The following is a 14,003-nucleotide window of genomic DNA, read 5'->3' on the forward strand; positions in this document are numbered from 1 at the left end:
TCAGAGAGGTTGTAGGGTCTCCATCCTTGGAGATATTCAAATGCCGTCTGGACACAGTTCTGGGCAGTGTGCTTTAGGTGACCCTGCTTGAGCAAGAGTTTGGGCTAGATCATCTCCAAAGCTCCCTGCCAACCCCAACTATTCTGTGATTCTGTGAAAAGCAGAGTACCTACCCTCCTCATTCAGGAGATGCAGTGTGAATGGAAGCTCCTAAAAATTTCTCAGGAGATTCTTCATTACATTAAGAATATAGCTGCAATGCAAACCTTACAGCACTTAAGACCTTGTTTAGCAAAAATTGTCTTTATAGTACAGTGTCAGTCTTGTTCTTTCACCATTTATTATTAATGTAAATTAGTGTTAAATCATTTTGCCATAGTCCCTTCAAATTTGTGTTCTCTGAATTCACTGCATTAACAGGAACAATCCTCAAGGAGAGCACTGTTGTGTATGGGGAGACTTCAGAATCAAACTCTGTTTAAAAAGTGTAAAATAAAAAAAAAATACAGCAATATAAAATTCCATCTAGTTACACTTTTAACTCTTCCTCCTTAGCCTTCATTAACATATGATCACAACTGTACAGATAAGCTGCAGGAGAGACAGAAAGCAAACTATCAGAGAAACAGTTTTGAACTTCCCATTATTTCTGTGGTATTTTTAATTATAACATACTCTTTGGGTTTCTTTCAGTATGTAGAAAGCAACTACTAGTCTCCTAAACTCTGAGTAAACTCTGTTTGCTTGGGAATAATCAACTCTAAATAAACAAACATAGTCAATATTTAAAACATCTACTTAGACAAGGCTAGATTCATGTTAAAACAAGTCTTTTTCAATACAACAGACAACATTCAGAATCAACTTTGAACTTAGTTCACATTTTATTGTGCTTAAATGGGAGAAAACAATAGAATGGTGTGCGTCAGTGCAGGACTTTAATATTATTTTGCTGCTTTCTGGGCAAACTCAGTACTGCTTATTATTATTCTGTAGATGCATGATTTAATTATTTAAAGAAAAATATTTAATTTGCAGCTTTGTTAAAAAAAATCAGCTAAAACAACTTAAGGAAGAAAATCCAACTTAGGCAAACTCTCACAAGCAAATAAATAACCAGTTAAAGGTTTTGTTTTGGGGGTGGGGTGTGGGTTTAAAGCATAACACCTTACTTTTCCACCTTTAATATTCCATTCTTTTTTCTTTCAGTGTCTTTCATTTAAAAATGGCCATAGGCTTAGAGAGCTTAACAGGAAAACATCACATATATTTGGCTTGTTCTTTGCTCTTCCCTGACCATCTACTTTGGCCACTGCCAAAACAGATTTTCCATCTGACTCAAACACACCATTTTTATGCCCTCGTGTTTCTAGAGAACAGCTGAAATTACTGCAGAATATCTTCCTAATAATGACATGTTTTCTAGACTGCAGAAGGTTGTAATTCAATTACCTCCTCCCATACTACAAAAACAATTAAAAGAGCTAGCAAAAGAAGGTATTTACCTCTCCACGTTGAGCTTCTTGTATTCTGGTAAATCTCAGGTCAGCATGTTCCCAGTTTGCATTTACACTATATATTCTCAGCTGGGAAAGTTCAAATGAGGCATTAAAGGCTTTTGCGCCAATCCTTATTATAATGGAATTCACAGAAACCGAAATTCCTTCTACCACTTTTTCAGCAAAGCCATATTCACTGGAAGGTGAAATGCCAACACATAAAATATAGATCTAATAAAAGGGCATAGAATTACACATATTTACCAATTTAAATACAACATGAAACAGACTGTACAATTAGCAATTCCTAACATATTCTATTCCAATTATGAATTTTGGTTAAATATACTGGATATAGTTTATAATAATTTCTTTTTTACCATATGTTCCTAAACTCAAATCAATCATTACAGAACATACTGTGAACAAAGACCGATCTCCATGAAGTGTAACAATGAATGCCACTTTGCACAATATGTATATAAAAGCAGTCTACACCATTATGTAGAAATCTCACTCTTCTTTATGCATACTTAAGGAGTGATTTATGCCAAATAAATTATTTGACTACATTACAATTCCAATCTTGCTAATCTCTATGAGCAAAGTTATAATGCCTGTTAAAACTATAATATCTTTTATATATGCAAAGTATGCAAACTACTTAAAGTAGTTGCTTTGTTTCTTTCTAAAAAAGAAAGACATCATAAATGGTTACATTTATACATCAAATTGCGTTTAGAATGCTTTAGATTAGTGAAAGGAAAATTGGATGTTAACAATTGTTTTAATATCAAATATTTTTTTCCTTTTGGAGGGCTTTTTTTGCTCATTTTAAAAAGACATTTTATGTGGTTTGTCATTCTTTTTCCTTTTTGTATCTTTCATCCTAGACAGAATCTCTATGGCAATGATTTTCAACCTGTACCCTAGGGCATGTAAAGGCCCATGGATTACTACTAAGGATAGCACAGAAGTTAAAATGTGAAAAGCAACTGTATCAGCAAATTCATTTCTTTATATAGGGGTCCATAAGTCCGCTGAAAAATGTTGTGTGTCCATAAATAAAAAAAAGGAGAAAAAGAGGAGGGGAAAAAAAAGTCACTAATGCAATGATATATTGTCCCAAACTTTTATATGACTTTTGGCCTCTATAATGTGTTAAATCTTTTGGTAAGATTTGGTTGATACAATAAATAAAGCAAACAGAACTTTAAAACTCCACACTGTCTAACAAATAATCCCTAATACTATTCAGTAGACTGAAAAAAAGAATCATCCTAAGTATTTTCCAAATAAGTTGAGGGCAAGATAACTTTAACTTTCAAAAAATTAAATCTCAAATAATCTTAGAATACTTTTGATGGAGCAGTTATGCCCAAATGAAATATTTCCAGAAAACTGCATATAGAATTCAGACATTTTTTCCAAGGTTGGATCTGAAATTAAACATTTCTGTCCATCAGAATACCTACGTTAACACCCGAAAGTAATCAAATAATTTTTAGAGAGGTTGAAATGGCAAGCTGTGACCCTATATACTACAAGAAATACGTAGGAGATCTAACTGTTTTATAGTAGTCTAAAAAAAGAGTAATTTAAACTTTTTTGGATCAAGTATATATAAGTATTATCCCTGACCTTTGTCCTGATGCAGTTGCTATAGGAGAGGGGCCATTAGGGGCACGTGGCTCTTCACATGTACTCATTTCCATTACAACTTTATCCAAGGACTTGAAAAACACAGCAAAACAAAAAATTGGACATATAAGAGATGATATACCATGTATTTAGTCTATTAAGAACAACAAAAAAAAACCAGTAAAGAACATTTTGTAAAATATATATATAAAACATTTCTGACTACGGTATTTTTCCAGACGTTTTTGTAGCATACAAGAATTACATTTTTTCAAATTTGTTTATATATTTTTTCATATTTTGTGAATTCTAACAGACATTCCCAGTCAAATATTGGGCTGCAGAATTCTTGACCCCTAGCTGTTATTTACCAATCATACATATCTTCAAAAACTGCATTTCGAAAAGGGCAGGAAACAATTCATTCTCATCTGTTTTTTTTTTTTACCTGTATGGTTGTTCCTGAATTTTCTAAATGGTTCAATGTGTTCATAATATTTTAATGGAAAGTATTTGAAACTAGCCCATTAAAATTCATAACAGTAAATAACATTTTGTGCTGTATTTTAAACAAAATCTGAATACATATAAAAATTGATTATATGAGCATTGAGTAGATCTAATAGAGCAAGTAATTTTTAGAAAGAAATATTATAGTATAATTTGTAGCACATAATATTCTAGTATAATTTTATGCTGTTAATTTTTCTACCCGAAGCAGACAAAAAAATAATAAAAAAAAGCTTTGTTCTCAGCTTCAGACTTTTCACAGTTCCACCCTGCCCTACCCACTGCACTTTATTATCATACCATGTTAATTGTCTGTCTCAGTAATCCACTTGCTCTACAAACATTTCTCCATGCTACTCTGATCCATAAAATGCCTTGCCTGATCCCTAGAAATTCACAAACTCCCTACTCCATATTTTCTTACACTTCACATTACGATACCTAAAGGGAACTATTATCTGTTAACAGAAAATCTGGACATTTGTTAATGATTTGCTCACCTGTCTCAATGAACAACTTGCCTTGCAAACCAGGCGGGGGGGGGGGGCAGGGGGGCAGGAGAGAGAGAAGAAAATTCAGTCCCTTAGCTTATGAGGAGGACAGGCGAAGAAGCAATGATTTGTTCTGGTTATCCTATTATTTTTTCAATGTTTGACCGGTCTTTTACGATTTATTAAACTAAGACTTTTGGAACACTGAGTTTCCTTCATTACATGACTGCAATGCAAAGTAGAGCAGGGCAGTGATTTCCAGACTCTTTGCAGTGGTGCCCAGCAACAGGATGAGCAGTAATAGGAACTTCCATTTGAACATAGGGAAAAACGTCTTTACTGTGAGGGTAACAGAACACTGAAACAGGTTGCCCAGAGAGGTGGTGAAGTCTCTATCCTTGGAGACATTCAAAAGCCATCTGCATGGGTTCCTGGGCAACATGCTCTAGGTGACCCTGCTTGAGCAGGAGTTTGGAACGGATGATCTCCAGAGGTCCTTTCCAACCCAAACCATTCTGTGTGATTCCGTGATTCATGAATTCATGCAATATAAATAAGAGTTAACTAAGAACATCTGGATGCTGATCTGCCTATCCCTTCTTCCTTTCCTCACTGGCAACTATTTGTATTTTGATAGTGGAAAAACTGCTGTCTAGCAGCCCTTCTCAAAATTATACTGTTTACCAGGCAGAAGCAGGAAGAGTGATTGATTACGAGCAAAGATAACTTAGTATTTGCCACTATGTTAACAGATTTTTTTTTAAAACACGAAGAATTACTCATTTCCAAGAAAAAAGTATCTCATGCCAAAGAGCCAGGCCCTAGCTACCTTCTAAACTCTGCAGATAGAGGATGCCAGCTAAATAAGGTTACTTAAAATTTAGTCGAGCTTTCAGTTGTAAAAATAGTCTCACCAAATAGTGGAAATTCAGTGATGTAATAAATGGCTGAAGTTGGACATTTAATCCTTTAAATTCACCTTCTTTTAGAAGTCAAAGGCTCCTAAACCATTAAACAGTGATCTTTTGATATCAATTTCTATTTAACATGCTGGTTCAAACAAAGCTTTTATAATACAAAGGTGACCTTCTAAGTTATCTTAGCCTCAAAAATTGCTTACTAAGTTCACTACAAGCTAAGCAAACAGTAAAGCCTTGCTACTGTAGGTCAAAGCATGTAATCTTTAAGAATAGCACAGCTTAAACTGATTTCCTAATTCGGCAGTTACATCATACAGTCAAGAGGTTACATCATCCCATTTCAGCACTACCACACTTTCTGCTCAGTGTGTCAGGAACAAAAAGAAGTACAAGCAAGGGATCACTTTCAAATGCCTCAAGGTTTAAAAGAGGTTTTTCCAAATCTAATTCAGAACTAAGGAATTACACATTCCAGTATTCATAGTGAGTTTGGGAAGCATGACAATTAAGAGAGTATTCATTCCTATGAAAATATCATTAAGAAGGCTTATCAATCTCAAGCAAATTACTGCCAGTACTCCCACATTTCTTAGGATACTTGTTTAAAATACAGAACAAAATAAAACAAGCAAAAAGAATTAGTATTTATTCCAGTTGATGTTGAGTGTTATTTACATCTTTTACATCCAATTTACATGCAAGCTGAATTCTTGGGCTGTTACAGAAACCACGTAAATGTGACTTGTGTCAAACCTGCTACAGCTGGTATGAATGGGAATGGTACAGATGTAGAATACAAAGAGTTCTATAAATGATAGTTCTAAAAGATAGGCAGGAACTTGTAACAGTACTAGTTGGACAAATAACTACCTGTCAGGTAAAGCTGAAATATGACGTAATGATTGAAGAACTTGTTTTTCTGATAGAGATCATCTAACAGTCAAACATTTTGATGATTGGACGCAAAACCATAAATAGTAAAAATAAACCAACTACCAGAAACTTTAAGGTATTTTATGTTGATCTGCTGCTACACAGAGGAAGCTTAGTATAAGCCTGTTAATGTTTAAATTATTTCTATTTATTTAATATTTCTATTAGAGCTATTTAGGAGTTGGTTTCAGAACTCACCAAAGAGATAGGATGTGTTTTTAATTTTGTCCATGGTATCTGCAAGAGAAAATATTATTTTAAAGTAAATTAAAGTAAAATAAAGTACTTGTTTAGAATGTGTTTTAGCTATGTATAGTTACAACTCCTGGACTCAAATTTGCATTTTACTTTCAAAATATCAAGTTTATCTGAAAATACTGAGTAATAAACTTCTGCACACCACACTACTATTTTTAACACCTGAAAGAAAATTAACTTCACAACCCACATATCATTGAAAGGAAAACAACAAGAGACAAAATAGAATCTGTCTCTTTAATACTGAGCTGTCGAACATTAAGAGAAGCAACACTGTCTTCCACATTCCTTCCTTTAAAAGGAAAGAAAATCCACATTTGCACTGTTAGCCTATAAATAACTAAATGTCTGTAACAAAGCATCATTTTCAGAATGTTCACTGCATTCAGAAAAATCAGGGCAACCTCCTATTAAAAAGAAAACCAAAAAACCCAAAGAACTGCCAAACCTTGACCAGATCATAATTTCAGTCAAAAAAACAAGCCATAGCTTCATTTCTTACTCTTACACTAGTATAATCTAGGAGTGAAGACAATGTACATTGCCTCATTTCTTAGCAGCCATGACGATCAAAAAAGCAATGTCTGCTAAATACAGAGTGTTTCTACAGAGAGCAAAATCCCTCAAAAAGACATTTTTGGAAATGGGAAAGGAACAAGAGGGATGGCAACAGAAAAAGAAAGGAAGAGAAGAAATAACACGTACAAAAGAGCATACAAAATAACTGTAAGAGACTGTAATTACTATGGGCAAAGACAAGCTTTTATCTGTACCCCTATTTTAAAATGTGCATGATGAAATTAACTCAGAAAGGAGAAAAATTTGCTCATTTTCATTGTTTCTGTATATATTTCATGCTCACTCTATGAGAAACAAAAATTAGGACACAATTATTGCTGGTAAGATCTTTGTTTTTCTCTGTGAAAATTTAAGTATTCATCACAATTTCTAATAATACAATACTGCTTGAAAGTTTATAGAGACAAAAGGGAAAACAGAAAGTTTTGGTTAATTACCATCCCAGCATAATAAAATGCTCACCCTAATAGATGCTTTATTGCAAAAGACCTTGTTTATAGCAAGCCACGTTGGTAGATCCAGCATGTTCTGAAGCACCTCTTGATCCAACTCTAAATTGGTCAGCTGACCTTCCCCCTTTAATGTGCTCAGGTTGATCTTGTCAGGTGACAGATTTTTGGTGAATCTAAAAGCAAACATGCATCTTCAGTAAATGCATATAAAGCAATCAGAGCTCTCCCCCACACACCTGACAATTTAAGTACAGTAATGTTCTGCAAAAAGAGGGGAAAAAACCCTAAAGTATAATTTTACCCCAAAAAGAAACAGTACTGTGGTGTTCCACATGTGCTTTGTCCCTCTAAGTTTCCTTCATCTAATCATCTCCATTTACAAGTAAATGCACAGAATCAAACATATTATGAGACAGTCTTTATTCAGAGTGATGGACAAACAAGAATGAGTCTTTAATTAGAATATAGTTAAGTATGGATTTTATAATCTATAAGGCAGAACTGAATCTATTTGGTGCTTCCCTAAGTTTTGGAGGGGGAAGAGGGAGAGAAAAAAAAAAACACTCCCAAAGCTACAACATACACTGTCATTCTTGGAGCAAGCAGGAGTGGCTGAGAATTCACTTAAGAGGAGAAACAGAAAGGTAGTACGTAGTACTTTTCTATCTATATTTACACTTTAGATTTCAAAAAGAAAAGTTTTATTTTTAATATTCAGGTTTAATCATAGAATTTATTAAAGAACATAAATTAGAAACACACACATGCTATATGTACACAGCAGTCTCATGCATTTAGTATATACAATGAAAATCTAAAGGGTCACTATGACATACAAAGTCTAAAAAAAATGTAATTCTTTAAAAGACAACATACACAATAAATATCACTATACTGCAGTGATGTACTGATACAATAGACCAGGCCACGTAACTGTTAAATGTTCTCATCCTTACGACATAACATGGCAAAATCATGGATACTCTCAGATCAACAACTGCAATATCCTATCTACTACAAGCTTAAGGATAGGCTTTAATTAATTGCACCTACATTCTACCATGGAAATTTGCTCCTGCTCACAAATTAGGATTTAATTTCACAGATAGAAAAAACGACTGCTTGCATTATGCTTTGGGACTCTTCTCACTGAAATCTCCCCATGCTGATACTCTCCAGGCAGAGAGCAAAGTGGTCCATTTGTCTAAAATGACTGGACATCATTCTGAAGCAATGTCCTTAGGAGATGCAACTCAAATCTATTTCCTTTACATTCAAGAGACCGATTTTTATACACAGTTCTAAGTCTTTGTTAATATGTATGGGGGAAGGACAGTAGAAGAAGGGGGAAAAGACTGGCAGGCCTTCTTCATCTTAACAGTCCCCAATTGTGACTTGAAGCATATGGCAGGCATTTTCTGAGTCCAATACTTTTATTGTGTTCTTGTGGTGGTAAGTTTTGGAAATTCCTTTTGCCTAACCTGACAAAACCAAAATGCTTATTTTATGGTTCCTATAAAACAGTCAGTCAGATATCATAATCCTACAGAATTTCATCACCTGTCAGTTTAATCATAAAGAGGACTTCTACAAAAAGATTAAGACATTCCTATGGTGGTAGTGATAGTGGTGGTGAAGTTTTTTCACAATTAAAAACTTATTTCTAAATAATTTCTTTTTTGACTATACCAAGTCATCGTTAAATTATTCAAGATGTATTTGCAAATAATACTAACAAGCTGGTTATGATACAAGAGCTGCAGTTGTTTCTTTATTGCTTAAAAAGCATAAATTACCCAGCAGGAATGAGCTTTGCTAGAATCAGAAATAATACATTTTCATAATTTCAGTGCTAAAAATATATTAAAATAAGGCTGTCTACAAATACATTTTCCTGACATTTGCTATACTTCTAAGCATTTCAGTTAGAAGCATGAGGAGGGGAATAAATCACTTAAAATATTTAACTTTTTCCATTCATCCTTTTTTGTCCCTTTTAGCTCTTACTTAAGAAAAAAAAGAGAAAAAGTGTTAAGAAAAGCTGAATAACCTGCCTGAGTAAAACATGCAGTAATTCTGTCAGTCAATGCAAAACAAAGCCTCATATCTAAGAAATCATACTGAGAAGTTTCATCTGACATGGTTAATTCATTTCTAGAAAAATAAAACGGCCATTAAATGTTTTCAATCATACCGTAATATCTCTATCTCTCTAGATTTTCTAGACAAAGATCCATATTAAAATAATGCCAATTTGCAAGTCTCAAGTCAGATTTAAATAACAAATGTCAAAATATTCTGCCACTTAAGTGTAAGCCATAATTTTATTATGTATTTTCCATCACTGGCTTTCCTATACAAAAATTCAGGCCAACCACTTAAATTTGCTATATGCAATTTCCATGCAGATTGATGCAGAGGGTAAGTATGCATGTGCGCACATGTGCATACACACACACACACTACCCTCCACCCAAGAGCAGGAAGGCAGTACAGAGCCTTCTACCTCTGTGGGGAGAAGAAACTGGGAGAACTTGGCTCTGGGGAACTGCAAAGACTGCAAAATGTGCCCAGACAAATGATATGAAGCAGTGGGATAAGGCCAAGGCTCAGGGTCTCGCGAGACTGGTGCTCTGTAGAATAATTCCTTTCAGGATTCCCTACTGCTATGCTGCACAAGCCTGGAGGCGGATCTAATCAGTTTGGGTTCAATTGCAGACACATCACAGTGAAAGCCAAAGGATCTACAGGAATGTGTTTCCAAGCTTCAAAGCGAGAAAGACACCAAACTACTCTTCAGGAGAAGAACAGAGACAGCAAAGCCAATCCAAAGTTATTTCTGATATCCAGCAAAAGACTGATGCTTCACACAGCCGAAACAGGAACCGGTCCCTCCCAAAAAGGAGCAGAAGGACAGGGAAGGCAATTTCAGCAAGTGGTGCCATTTTTCTCTCCTTCCTGGGTCATTTTTTAACTCTTCCAAGAGCGTTGCTTTGAGTTTGTTACCTCTCCTCTTCTACAGTCAGAAGAAGGAAGAATGCTCCGAGTGCTGCTTCATTCAGCACAGACCAACAGAAGAGTGCAGACACCACCTTCCAGTTCAAGAGTCACAGAAAGAAACAGTAATAGGTGAGTTGTGAGCAACTATTTCAGGTTTAGGCACCCCTAGTAGCAGATATTGCCATTCCACTTCCACAGGGGGAATGTGGTTGATACGGGGATACTGGGGAAGACAGTGGCATTTTTCCAAAACCCACAGTAACTTCATAATATGTGACAACCACACAACGTCTTTCACCTGCTTCGTCCAGAGCCAATTTTCCCCAGAGGATGTCAAGACATTTCAAGCTCCTCTGCTAATTCCCTGCTTCTTGTAGACTCAGTTCTGTAGAATGCACTTGTTTTGTTTCTCTCTCAGATATTTTCATCACTTTAGTACTGTTTCATACAACCTCAAATAACTAAGGAAAACCCCTTAGTTTTACGTGGTGGCCTCTAACTTCCATAAAAAATTAGAAGTCAGCCTATATAGGCAAATACCTGCAAAACAGAATGTGATTGTACCAGTTAGTCTGGGAGTGAGACAAAAGCCATGGAATTTTACAGAATTCAGAACTTCATGGACAAAATTAAAAGATAAGCCAAAGGACAAAAAGAACGGCATTTTGAATTCCAAAAATACCCTTAGGATAATACATCTCTCCATACTGTATTTTTCTAGTACCCCATGGTACATCCAATCAGGACATGCTCCACCAAGCCACGCTGCTTTGACTTTTCTTTCTGCTTTGTATTCAGTCAACAGAGACTCAGGGAGAATGTGTGCCACAGCCAGGTTGATGTGCCTCTAATTCAGCACTGAACTTGCTATGAGTTGTCATAACCATCACTGAGAAAATTGTTACCTAGATAAAATCTGGAATTTAATATTAAATAATATTACTTTTTAATTTTATTGTTAAATCACATTTTAATATTTTTCTAAAATAAACTCTGGTGTTAACAATGCCTTGATGATATTTTCAAATATTTATTGTCAGTCAAAGTTTAAAAAGGAGCCATTAGGCCTTTTGAGGCTGGCAAATTTTCTCTGTATCTACAGAGCCATTATATCCCTTGGACGTGGAATGCTCAATTGCTTGAACTTTCAGAACTTGCTATTTCTTACACCATTTTTATGTGAAGTAGAGAGGTACTTCTCATGAGGCTAGTGAAAAATCTTGTTATTCTAAGTATATAGTAATTTGAAATCTTTGATCATATTTGATATAGTAAACATATTACATGGAAAACCATTTAAAATTCTCTATTTCTAATAAGAGGTCTCCATATTATTATTTGGAATTAAGAATGTAGCGAGCTTCATCATGTGCATACATTCTCATCTCTGACTTGGTACATGCAAATACCTTCCCCACACACAAACATACGTAACTTGTTTTTCACTCTAGCTTTCATTCCTTAGACTGAGTTGGTTACTCCTTAAAAACTGTGTCAAACTAGGAGCAGAGGCCTACAGAATAGGGCCATTTCCCTTTACAACATCCCATGAACTCCTGGCCAATGTTCCTTTTCTAGGGAACAAACTGAGTGTTAATACCTATAACTTAGTACAAAAATCAAATAAAGAAGAATAGAGAAAGTGAAAAGGAAGAGCAAGAGGAACAGAAATAAAATAAAGGGCATAACTGAGTTCACCAAGGCTTTCTGTCATGTTGTTATGCTGTTGCAGTTAAACATCACTGTACTGAGACTGCACATATTTGGTCTGCTAATACCACAAGATATTCCTAGCAAAAATGTTTTCATTGATTTAGTTTCAATTTCACAAAACTAAAGCATTAAATTCTACAAACCACCCTTCCTTTCTCTAAGCATATATTCTGAGGTTTGAATTACTGTATCTGTAATGTCAATTTCAATTTAGTTTAATATTCAATTCTACAAGCTAGATTAATGCTATAAGATATTTGAGACTTTAAATCCAAGTATCGGGCAATAGGAAGTTATCCATACCACAAACAACTTGACCTAGCTCCCTTGGGAGTGGGTGTACGTGTGTGTGTGTGTGTGTGTACACGTGTGTATACACACATATGTATGTATGTGTGTATATATATGTACACACATGCGCACATGCACACACATATATGTTAAATATTATTATGCGGGTAGATGGTTCAGTTTTCATATACAGAGTACTTATTAAGTTGTTAGTGAAAAGTACGAAAGATTGCACAATTACAGCACAGTAGCAGGAGTCATATGTGGTGCAATAAGTTACAATCATATTTTGTTAGGACTGGAATTAATAGTATCCAGAGATGTATTTAAAAGAACTAAAAATTGACACAGAAGATGCATCATCTAGAGTTTTGTTTGTGACAACACAGGCTTGGAGCTCTGAACAGAGTTCTCCACAGTGCTCAACAGTCAAAATGAAAAATCAGAGAAAACAGAGAGAACAGAAGAGAAAACTCTGAGAGCACAAGCCTACGCTTTATAAAATGAATGCCACAGATCACATGAAGTTTAGATTACTGTTCCACAAAGGTCTGAAGAGAATACCAGATGCCTTGTCAAGTTCAGCTGAAACTCCAACCTCTGGATTTAATATAGAAATAATTAGAGTCTGGATCAAATTTCAAACAGGATTCTCCGATGTTTTGCACATCTACTGAATATATAATCTATTCTACTGGTACTACCCTATCCCTCCACCCCTTTTTAAGTAAAGTTCCTTCAATGAGCTGTTCCTATGTATATGCTCTAATCATGATAGACAATATTAAATCTGAGATGTACCAATTTTTTTGCTTATCTCCATGTTATGAACTAGAACTCTTTAAAATCAGGAATGGTTCAAACAAACAGGCTCTGGAAAAGGACAGTATGTCCTAACAAGAACTGGCAACTGTGACAATAATAAAATAGCAGGAATGGAAAAGAAAGATGACTATTTTTCCAATTTCATCTGACTGAACCAAGTTATTAGATCACTAAGGAATTCCATACAATTTCTGAAGCAAGAAACACAATCTCATTTCTTAATTGTACTTTTGAGGAAGATATATGTTTCCACAATTCTAGGTAACAGAGGGAAGGAGGCCTAGTATCATTCTGCTTATTGTATCACTTGGAATTTTAAGATTTCACATTTAAACTGAAGCAGGGCAGAACTAACCATTCATCAAATCTGTCATAGAAAAAAAAATATTGGGATCACCAGAGTGTCTACTGCTATGAGTGAGTCCTCTCATCTAGTGTAATACCACAAATTAAACCTGATTTTTAACAGCTGACCTGATCTGAGAAATTCCCAAATCAGTGCTCCTCCCACCTTTCACTAAGCCAAAACCAAGCGGAAAAAAAGAAAAAAAAAACCCCAACAAATAATATGCTACAAGCAACATAATAATTTCCTCTCTGTGTTTATTTCCTGTACCCAGAAGCAACAAAGTCTCTCATGAATTTCACCTGCAAATACTGAGTTCAGGACCATTGCTATAGTTTTCACAATAACAGCACATCAACAGTTAAGCCCAAAGTACAAAGGTGCTTACATCCATTTAGATGGCAGCAAGTCCAGAAGGAGAAAAGACAACTCCCTAGGACAAAAACAACTCTACATACCAATAACATTAAGCATAACGACATTCAGAAAAGCTCTGAATAGCATTGCCTTTTTGATTCAAGCATGAAAGGAGAGAAGACAAAGGA

At 35.1% G+C, this 14,003-nt stretch overlaps 1 protein-coding gene across 4 annotated transcripts in view; it reads right to left on the reverse strand.

Moving 5' to 3' along the window:
- The window catches only part of BLTP3B (bridge-like lipid transfer protein family member 3B), a 61,551-nt gene that overhangs the window by 36,153 nt on the left and 11,395 nt on the right, over positions 1-14,003 (reverse strand). For 3 of the 4 annotated variants that reach the window (XM_026123144.2, XM_026123150.2, XM_026123138.2), the window contains 4 exons: positions 7,294-7,456; positions 6,193-6,231; positions 3,141-3,232; positions 1,506-1,695 (listed from right to left, as the gene is read on the reverse strand). In XM_026123144.2, the coding sequence (XP_025978929.2) occupies positions 1,506-1,695; positions 3,141-3,232; positions 6,193-6,231; positions 7,294-7,456 (484 nt within the window). Of the gene's footprint in view, positions 1-1,505; positions 1,696-3,140; positions 3,233-6,192; positions 6,232-7,293; positions 7,457-10,581; positions 10,824-14,003 lie in introns of all 4 variants that reach the window. The other variant, XM_026123151.2, reaches the window with a different exon arrangement.

The sequence above is a fragment of the Dromaius novaehollandiae genome, chromosome 1 (genome assembly GCF_036370855.1).
Source record: "Dromaius novaehollandiae isolate bDroNov1 chromosome 1, bDroNov1.hap1, whole genome shotgun sequence".
NCBI classification, from domain to species: Eukaryota; Metazoa; Chordata; class Aves; order Casuariiformes; family Dromaiidae; genus Dromaius; species Dromaius novaehollandiae.